The 10,286-nt window shown below is 29.4% G+C and overlaps 1 protein-coding gene across 1 annotated transcript; it reads left to right on the top strand.

The window, feature by feature from the left end:
- Positions 1–8,193: 8,193 nt before the first annotated feature.
- LOC127289559 (uncharacterized) lies at positions 8,194–10,011 on the top strand. The gene has a single exon (XM_051317549.1). The coding sequence runs from the start codon at positions 8,194–8,196 to the stop codon at positions 10,009–10,011; it is 1,818 nt and encodes a 605-aa protein (XP_051173506.1).
- The last annotated feature ends 275 nt before the right edge of the window (positions 10,012–10,286 follow it).

The raw sequence follows: 10,286 nt of genomic DNA on the forward strand, positions 1-10,286 counted from the left end.
TCTGTATCAAATCTCGATATTTTCACATATGTAAACTCAAAATTCATTTATGTAGAGAAACATATTAGGACGCAGATGAAAAACTTATATATCGACGTTATAACTCAAAAATGCAAATTAGAACAACAGACCATTAAAAATTCTTTATCATTAGCAACCTTAGCTCCAGACCAATTCGCGTTCGATGTAATGAAAGGTCCAGGACACATGGCTGTAGTTGCAGGTGAGGTTGTTCACATAGTCAAATGTACACCCGTGGAAATCAAAATACAACATGGCGAAAATTGCTTTTTGGAACTTCAAGTCATTAGGAACAACAGGACTTATTATCTCACTCCAAGGACTCATATATTAAAAACAAAAGGGACTCAGACTATGTGTAATAGTATACTACCATCTTTCTACAACGTAAACGAGAATTGGTATAAAATTCTACCTTCCCCCGTTGAAGCAAGACCACCAACGGTACTCCAACCTTCAAAAGCTAATACTTGGGACTACACTAATCCCGAGGACCTAGCCACCAGCGGTATTTACACAGAAAAGGATATAGAGCAGCTTAAAGAAAGAATTATGTTTCCAGTTGAGAAGCCTTCGGTACTTAACGATTTAGCGTTAGGCATGAGGGGACAACGAATAGTATCAACTAATCACGGCATACTTAACCTCCTCAATGATAATGTCGTGGAAAAATTCGTCGACAACACCTGGAAGTCGTTATGGAACAAATTTGTAATCTTTGGCACAACCAGTGCGGGAATTTTCGCTATAATAACCATTGTCCACTTAATCAAATTAATCGTGGATACATTAGTTCACGGTTATACCATACATTCCATTTATGGCTGGTCCGTTCATCTACTGGGAGCAATCTTTGGATCCATAACACACCTACTTGTCCATCTCGGTACAAGAACCGTTGTGGAAGAAACTCCGTTGGAAGAAGTTACAGTTGCCATAACTTCCGAACCAACAGTGACACCAGAAGCACCGCCTGAAAAAACTTTATATCCGGTGGCTGAGATACAACAACAACAACAACAGCAAAGTACAGGATTTTTAACTTAAGGTAAACATTTGACTCTGGAAACGACACCACAGACAACAAAACCAAAATCCAAAAACCTTTTTCCGAATATAAACTTTTAATATGTACACTCAATTTTTATATATGGTCTTAAGGTTATGGTCACTTTTCGTCTTGCATCCTCAAGTAACCATTTTACGGTGGGGGTGTAACGTCCGGTGACGTTATCATTTTGAAAATATTAAATTATATTATTTTATTATATATATATTTTTTTTCCTTTTAAAAGATTATAAGAAAAATTTATGAAGATATATTGGACTTTCTTAAATCTTAAGAATTAAAATCAATATTTATATCTTTAGCTCAAAAATCAACAAACTCCAAGTTTAAAGAAATAAAATCATAAAATTCAAAAGTAAGAAAGTCCAATATATATACAATGATTGTTTCCGAAAAATCACCTGGAGAGATCATATCTCGTGGTGATTATGGGACTCTGAAACCCATTAAGCGGCCCCTTTTATGATCTCTATTGTGCTGATTCCTTTTAAATTTAGAATTATATTATATATAGTTTTCTTGTCGGTAAAAATATAAAAATAATATTAATATTTACAATTTAAAAATTAACAACAATAATTTTTGTAAATAAAATATTATTATTATTTTCAACCTTACATTAATAAAATATTAATAAATAATGTAAAATTATTTGAAAAATATTAAATTTTTGTATCTTTTAAAGTTAAAATTCAATTATTTTTCTTTTTATAAAAATAATTGTACATTATAAAATATATTGTTTATACTAAATTTTCCTTATTATTTATAATTAAAATAACTTTCACATTATTTATAAATAGAATAATATAAGAAAATAGTTTACATTTAATAAATTATAAATGTATAACTTTTTAAAATTAATAATTCAAATTTTTAAAAATCAATTAATTAAATAAATCGATTATCGATTGTTAATCGATATATTTCTTATACGTAACAAATTTAAATAACTTTTAGTTAAAATAGATATTAATTATAAAAAATGATATATAGGGAATTTTATACATCATTGTTAATAAATTATTATAAAAATAATCTAAAATTAATAAATAAATAATAGAAATAACTTTTATTAGTAAATGATGTGTAAAATTTTATATATAACTAAAAATTAGATTTTTTTAATAACACTTATAATTAAATTTATAGGGAAATTAATTGTATTACTTAATATTAACATAAACAATTATTGTTAATTAATTAAAAGTATAAAAATATGAAAATTGTAGAAAATAAGAAAATTGTCCAAGAGAAATTATAATTTCGCCATCTTTACGGAAATGTCGAGTTAAGCCCCCTCTTCAAGGGCAAGTTATCTCACTCAAGACACGCCCTTGAAACTTCCCTATTTTCGAGGGCTGGGACTTAAAGACCCAATCCTGACCTAAGACAATAATACTTTTTCTTCATTTTCTTTTAGTAAAACCAATCATTATATTTTTCCAACCTCTTTTTCCACTACTTAAAAATTTTCATTTCCAACCCTGAATTTTGGGGTAGGGACAAATCTTTAAAAACAAGAACTCTCTATAGAAAAATTCAGTTCATACATCTTATTCATTTTTCTTAACAATTCTTAAAATCTGTGAAATTCTTAGAGTTTTATTTTCATTCTTCTTTTGTGATAGAAAATTTTAAGTGTATTAAAATTTTAAATTCTTTAAAAAGTTTAATTTAAAAATTTAAGAGTTTGCCGCCATTTTTTCTTGGGGAAATTGACGTTTTTCTTGGACAAATTTCTAAAAATATTGGAAATAAAAGTAAGTAAAAAGAATAAAATTATGATATTTTCACTTCTTAACCTATCTACCAATTCCGACAAATTCTGGGGTAAAATGTGCCTCGTTATTTTGTGAAACCCTTTTTAATCATTCTCAAATTTACCTTTCCGAGAAAATTAAGGTGCAAAAATTTGTGCATCAAAATTTATCTCAAATCCTTTTAAAAGCAGTTCCTTTATTTTTTCAACAAAAATTATTACTGAAAATTCCCGAGTTAGTAGACGAGAGTCTAGACTCAAAAATTCAAATTATATAGGATTTCTTAAATAAAATCTTATATAAAAAAAAAGAATTATTTGTGTTATATCTTCGGACGTAACAAAACCAAATTCACAATTTCAAAATAAAAGTGATTTTCGCACTAATCAACAGAACAGAACTTTTAATGTTACTTGAAATTATTGCAAAAAACCTGGTCATGTTATTAAAGATTGTAGGAAAAGAGAATATAATAATAAGCTCAGAAACACATTTTCAAGTAGCAATCAAATTAGGGAAAATTATCAATACAAAAATAATTATCCAAATAATGGATTTAAAAATAATTCTACATTTAATAATACTCAATTTAACAGACAAAATTCTAATGCACGACCATTCACCCCAACAAATGAGGGAAACGAACAAAACCGTCCTAGATCAGGTGCGTCGGGACAGGTGACAATAGAATAAGCGTGCCTAACAAAGAAACATCCGAGGGTCTAGAAACCATTCAAATCAATTGTACTAAAGGAAACAAAATACCATCTATTTATGTTAATACAGTTTCTAAACCACTTCATTTAATGATTGATACAGGGGCAGGATTAAATCTTTTAAAAGAAAAAATGCTTGATTCTACAATGACTTTAAATAAATTAAAGAAAATTCAATTAACAGGTATAAATGAACACCCAGTACACACATTAGGACAAACAAAACTAAATATTTTCGGTTATCCCACAATTTTTAATATAATACCAAATGAGGTTCCTATAGAAGAAGACGGTGTTTTAGGATCGGAATATTTTACTGACAATAATGTTAAAATTAATTATGCTGAAAAATGTTTAGAAGATGAAGGAAAAACATTTTCTTTTGCATCAAGAAATTTTATAACCCTTCCACCTCGATCAATGTCTGATATATTTTTATTTGTCGAAAATTCTGATTTAAAAGAAGGATATGTCCCTCTTTTAAATACATAACCGGGAATTTATATAGGAAACGCTTTAGTTACAAATCACAATGGTAAAGCTTACATAAAAGCAGCAAATACGTTATCAATATCAGTTAGAATTGAAATTCCAAAAGTAACCTTACAAGAATATGATGAAATTTCTGATTCAAACCAAACTACAAATAATAGTAAAATTAAAAAAAGCATTGAGGAAAAATTGTTAGATAGCTTTATTTATTCAGAAACTCTGAATAATAAATTTGGATTTTATAATCTTACAGGTAAAAAAAGAATTGAGAAAATTTTAGATTCCCTTCGGTTAGATCATTTAAGATCAGAAGAATTAAAACATGTAGAAGCATTAATTGCAGAATATTCCGAAAGATTTCATTTACGAGACGAATATTTAACAGCTACCAATGTTCTACAACATAACATCACTACTAAAGACGACGAACCAGTATTTACGCGACAATACAGATTTCCCCCAGTGCATAAAGAAGAACTTTTAAGACAAACAAGTGAACTTTTAAAAAATAAAATAATCAAACCTTCTTAATCCCCATATAATACACCAGTATGGATGATGCCTAAAAAAATGACAGTCATGGAAATAAAAAATGGCGTTTGGTATTAGACTTTCGCAAATTAAATGAAAAAACAATAACCGACTTTTTTCCACTACCGAATATAAACGAAGTGCTCGAGACCCTTGGAAATGCGCAATACTTCTCTGTGTTTGATTTAGCTGCCGGTTTTCATCAAATTAAAATGAGCACAAAAGATTCTCACAAAACAGCCTTCTCAACGTAGTAATTTTTGCAAATTCTCTTGAAGAACATCAACAAAAATTTGATAATTTTATGTCTCGTTTATGTAACGCGAATTTAAAATTACAACCAGACAAATGCGAATTTCTAACACCCGAAGTAGTTTATCTCGGACACATAATCGACAAAAGTGGAGTCCGACCTGATCCAAAAAAGATAATTGATGTTAAAAATTTTCCAGTTCCCAAAAACGTAAAAAATATAAAACAATTCTTAGGTCTTGCCGGTAATTATCGAAGATTCATTAATAAATTTTCTAAAAAATCGGGACCTTTGACGCAACTTTTAAAAAAGGACGTAACTTTTCAATGGACAGGTAAACAACAAGTAGATTTCGAAATTTTAAAAAATGAACTTTGCGTAGAATCACCCCTACAAAGACCAGATTTTGAAAAACCTTTTATACTTACAACTGATGCATCTGGTTATGCTATTGGCGGCATATTATCACAAGGCGAAATTGGTAAAGATAAGCCCATTGCTTATGCGTCAAGATCTTTAAACGAACATGAAGTAAAATACGACACTTATAATAAAGAAGCCCTCGCGATTGTATATTGTGTTTTACATTTTAGACATTTTCTCTATGGTAGGAGATTTAAAATTGTTACTGATCATAAACCATTATTATGGTTTCAAAAATCAAGTGATCCTTGTTCTCGCGTAACAAGATGGAAATTAAAATTAGCAGAATACGATTTTGAGATGTTATACAAGGCAGGAAAAATGAATGTTAATGAGGATGCATTATCCCGAAATCCAGTATCTTATGTGAAAAAATTTGATCGCTGCATCCCAGAATACGAAGAAGAAGCAAAAGAAGAATATGACGAAGAATAAGACGACAATAAAGAAAGCGAAAATTCAGATGAAATCGAAGATGATGGTGTTTATTGTAATGAAGAATTTACTGACAAAATAAATGTTGAAAGTGTATCTACGAATAATGAATTAAATCTTGTTAAAAAAATAATAGGTCTGATATATGAGAGTACGAAAAATAAAAAAGTTAAAAATTTTTATGAAAAAATTAATAATGAAGACTATCCGATAAATCTTGAAAGTGATAAATGTATTGCAGTGATGACTGGAAGAAAATCAAAGAAATTAATAGAAGAAGCTACTAGTTCCAAGAATTTAAAAGAAAAAGTGCAACGCTCGTGTCAAAAATAAAGTGAAAAAGTGCAATATTCAAGTGAAGAAATAAAAAATTCTGAATCAAAGAAATCTTATTCTAGTAATAAAATTGACAAAAACCACTGCTGGTCAGTAGTATAACAACACCGGTTCTGGATAGATTAGTATTAGTGCGTGTCTGTGTGAGTGTAAGAGTGTGTAGGTGCGTGTCCGTGTGAGTTGTGGCAAATGCGGGGGTGTAAGGGGCAAGGGGGAATGTAACCTTGAAATAAGGGGGTTTGCGGGTGTGCAAGGGGTAAGGGGGATGTAACCCTGAACTAAAGTGTGTTTGCGGGGGTGCAAGGGGTAAGGGGAATGTGGCCCTGAAATAAAGAGGTTTGCAGGGGCCCAAGGGGAAGGGGATGTAACCTTGAAGAGGAGACTTGCGGGGGTGTAAGAGGCAAGGGGAATGTGACCCTGAAATAAAAGGTGAGGGGGGGGGGTAGATTTAACCTTGAAAAGTGTTGCGAGAATATTTTTTTTGAAAAAAAAATTCCGGTGGTGGGGATTAAGGAATTTCTTTGAATAATAATAATAATAATGTGAGAGTAAGACCTTATGGAAATATTTTGTGGTGGGGATTTAAAAACATTATTGCACCATCCTACAAAATTCATGTTTGGTGCGTGATGGAGAGGGAAAAAAGTGGGGTATTTTGCTAATATAAAAAGCGTCTGTTTAACGTCAAATTTTCAGTTATAATTTTTAAAATAAAAACAAAAAAAACCTAACCATTTTTTAGATTAATAGTGAAATTTTTTTATAAAAATGGAAAAATTTCATCGTGAAAAATTGGAAGATTTGTGTGATATATTTGTGGAATGCATTGATATGCATAGACTATGGCCACGTTTGCTGGAAAATAGAATTTTCAATTTGGACGATTATAATGTTCCAATTTGGGAAGTATGCATTTTAATTCTGTATACATATTATTGATATTACTTTTTTGTTAATTATAATAATACTCAAATTTTTTTTTATTTCTTTCAGAAGTCTTTAAACAATTTTCAAACTCAGAAAGATATTTATCTTGCTATAAGAACGAGAGGTCCATATGCATTTATTAATTTTTTAACAAGTCTGCGAGAAGAAAATTATGATATTATAGCAAGAATACTTGAATGTTATATACCTCAAACCAGGAAACAAAAATAAAAGTTAATTTTTTAATAACAGTAAACATACAATTTCAATAATTATTTGACTTTAATCAATAAAATATATTGATTTTCTGTAAACTTTAAAGAATTGTGTTTTAATTACTTGTCTATTTCGTTAAGAAAGGGTTTTTTTTGTTTTGTATATAATTTTAAAGTAAGTGTTATCAAATTGGTGGGGATTAATGAATTTCTTAGAATTGATGTTGACACATTTTCTCAGACACTCTCACACTGTTCTTCAAAATTAAATATTTTTTGTGGTGGGGATTTAAAACATTATTGCACCATTCTAAAAAATTCATGTTAAAACTTGTTTAATGCGTGATGGAGGGGAAAAGTGGAGTGGAAATTTTACACATAGAAGAGAAACATATACAATAATAATAATAATAGTTGCAGTGATTATAAATAGGAATGCAAGAAGAAGGGAGAACCATTTATTTTTATAATTTCATTTGAATAGTTTCTTTGTAACAATTAATTAAAAAATAATGAAGTTGACAAAGTGTAAAAAACTTGTTTCAATAATGGAACATGCTTATATTTTATTACGCGCTGAGAAAACACTAAATATTAAAAAGTGCGAAAAGTGGATAAAATTTGGAAAAACAAATATAAAACTTATAAAGAAAATTTTAAAGAACAGTGCGAGAGTGTCTGAGAAAATGTGCTTAACATCAATTCTTAGTTTATTGATGGCGATTCAAAAAAAATTGATTATCTCAGAAGGAAGAAGGGTGGTGAAGGTATTTCATCATCAACGAATCAACATGAGGTAAAGCGAGTAATTTGGCAGAATTTAGAGTCTGCTTTTGAAAGTCGCATAGTTACAGGTTCAATTGTTAATTTAGTTCACAAAGATATGTCACAGTTTTTAGACGATGCAAAACAATTGACTATTAAAAAAATTAAAACTTATTTAGCTCAATATTCAAATTTAAAGGTTAATGTAATATTTTATGGTAAATTTGAGGTTTTCAAATTAAATAAAATGAGTGAAGAGATTAAAACTTTAAAGACGAAAAATGACATAATTTCTTCAACAACAAATTTAGATTTATGGTTTAATGAAAATGTAAAAGAACAACTTTTAGTAAAAATGGAGGATTTTCAACAAAAAGAATCGGGATGGTCTTTGGTTGAAATTTTAAATTTAGTTATAAATATTAATAAATACGTTGCATTTTTAGGAGGATTATCGACGTATGTAGAATTACCTAAAACAATTAGATTAAAGAAAGCAATAATCAATATTCAAAACAACGATTCCTTTTGCTTTCTTTGGTCCATTGTAGCAGCGTTACATCCTGCTAAATATAATGTTTCACTGACTGATTCATATCCGCATTACAGTCAAGTATTAAAATACGATGATATAGAATTTCCTATTAGGTTTGAAGATATCGAAAAATTTGAGAAACTGAACAAATTAAGCATTAACATTTATGGTGAGGAACAAGACAAAAATGAAAAAAGAGATATTGTTCCTCTTTATTTAAGTAGAGAAAAATCAGAATTACCGGTAATTCATCTGTTTGCTGTAGAAATATATGATTTTAATGATAATGATCAAAATTTTATCCATGAGGAAATTGATAGAAGCAAACAAAAATTAACTTATCATTTTACGCTTGTGAAAAATTTATCACGTTTAATAAGTTCTCAGGTTTCACGAAACGAACATCGTATTTTAATATGTGACAGATGCCTGTGTCACTTTACTCTTGAAAAATCTTTTGAACGACATAGATTGTCGTGTGAAAAGGTAAACAAATGTAGAGTAATTTTACCAGATAAAAACAATAAAATTTTATCTTTCAAAAATTATCGTTTTAAAGAAAGAGTTCCATTTGTCGTATATGCAGATATTGAGTGTCTGTTGGAGCCTGCAGATGATTCACATACTAATACATCCGCATATCAAAAGCATGTTCCAACAAGTGTAGCTTATTATTTACATTGCAGTTTCGATGAATCATTAAGCAAATTTAATCTTTATCGAGGTAAAAATTGTATTGAGTGGTTTCTAAATGAATTAAAATGCTTATCATATGATGTTAATGATCTTATAAATAATATTGTACCAATGGAACCATTAACTAAGCAACAAAATCAAGAATTTCAATTGTCTACAATTTGTCACATTTGTGAGACAATTTTTACAGCGAATGATATTAAACATCGCGATCATTGCCATTTTACTGGTAAATTTCGCGGTGCTGCTCACCGAAACTGCAATGTAAATTATAAAGATTCTTATGTAATTCCAGTAGTTTTTCATAATTTATCTGGTTATGATTGTCATTTTTTTATTAGAGCTCTAGCAACCAATTTTGAAGGACAAATAAACTTGTTACCTGTAAACAAAGAAAAATATATAGCATTCACAAAGAAAGTTGCTGAAACAAAAATTAATCTTCGCTTTGTTGACTCTTTTAGGTTTATGTCTAGCAGCCTTGAAAAATTAGCTTCCTATTTGAGTAATGATAAGAAAGAAATTACTCGTAAATTTTCTAAAAGTAATGAAGAATTCAATTTGTTAACGAGAAAAGGTGTATTCCCTTATGAATACATCGATTCTTGGTCACGATTAGATGAAGAATCTCTTCCTCCAAAAGAGGCATTCTTTTCAAAATTATATGACGAACATATTTCAGAACAAGACTATTTTCATGCGCAAAATGTATGGGAAACTTTTAATCTTCAAAATTTAGGACAATATTCCGATCTTTATCTTAAAACAGATGTTTTGCTTCTTGCTGATATTTTTGAAAATTTTCGAAGAACCTGTATTTTAGCTATAAACTAGATCCCTTACATTACTACAGTGCACCTGGACTAGCTTTTGATGCCATGTTAAAATTTTCAAAAATTCACTTGGAATTGTTAACTGATGTTGAGATGTTGCTCTTTATTGAATCTGGTATTAGGGGTGGAGTATCACAATGCTCCAATAGATACTCAAAAGCAAACAACAGATATATGGAGGAAAAATTCAATGCAAATTTACCAGAAAACTACTTGATGTATTTTGATATTAATAATCAATACGGTGCAGCAATGAGCGAATTTTTACCTTACAAA

This window comes from Leptopilina boulardi, unplaced genomic scaffold (genome assembly GCF_019393585.1).
Source record: "Leptopilina boulardi isolate dan_hultmark-lab unplaced genomic scaffold, ZJU_Lbou_2.1 LbouV2_47, whole genome shotgun sequence".
Lineage (NCBI taxonomy): Eukaryota > Metazoa > Arthropoda > Insecta > Hymenoptera > Figitidae > Leptopilina > Leptopilina boulardi.

Bases quoted from the DNA above. Each gene is read 5' to 3' on its own strand.
- LOC127289559 (XM_051317549.1), top strand. From the start codon at position 8,194: ATGAGTGAAGAGATTAAAACTTTAAAGACGAAAAATGACATAATTTCT.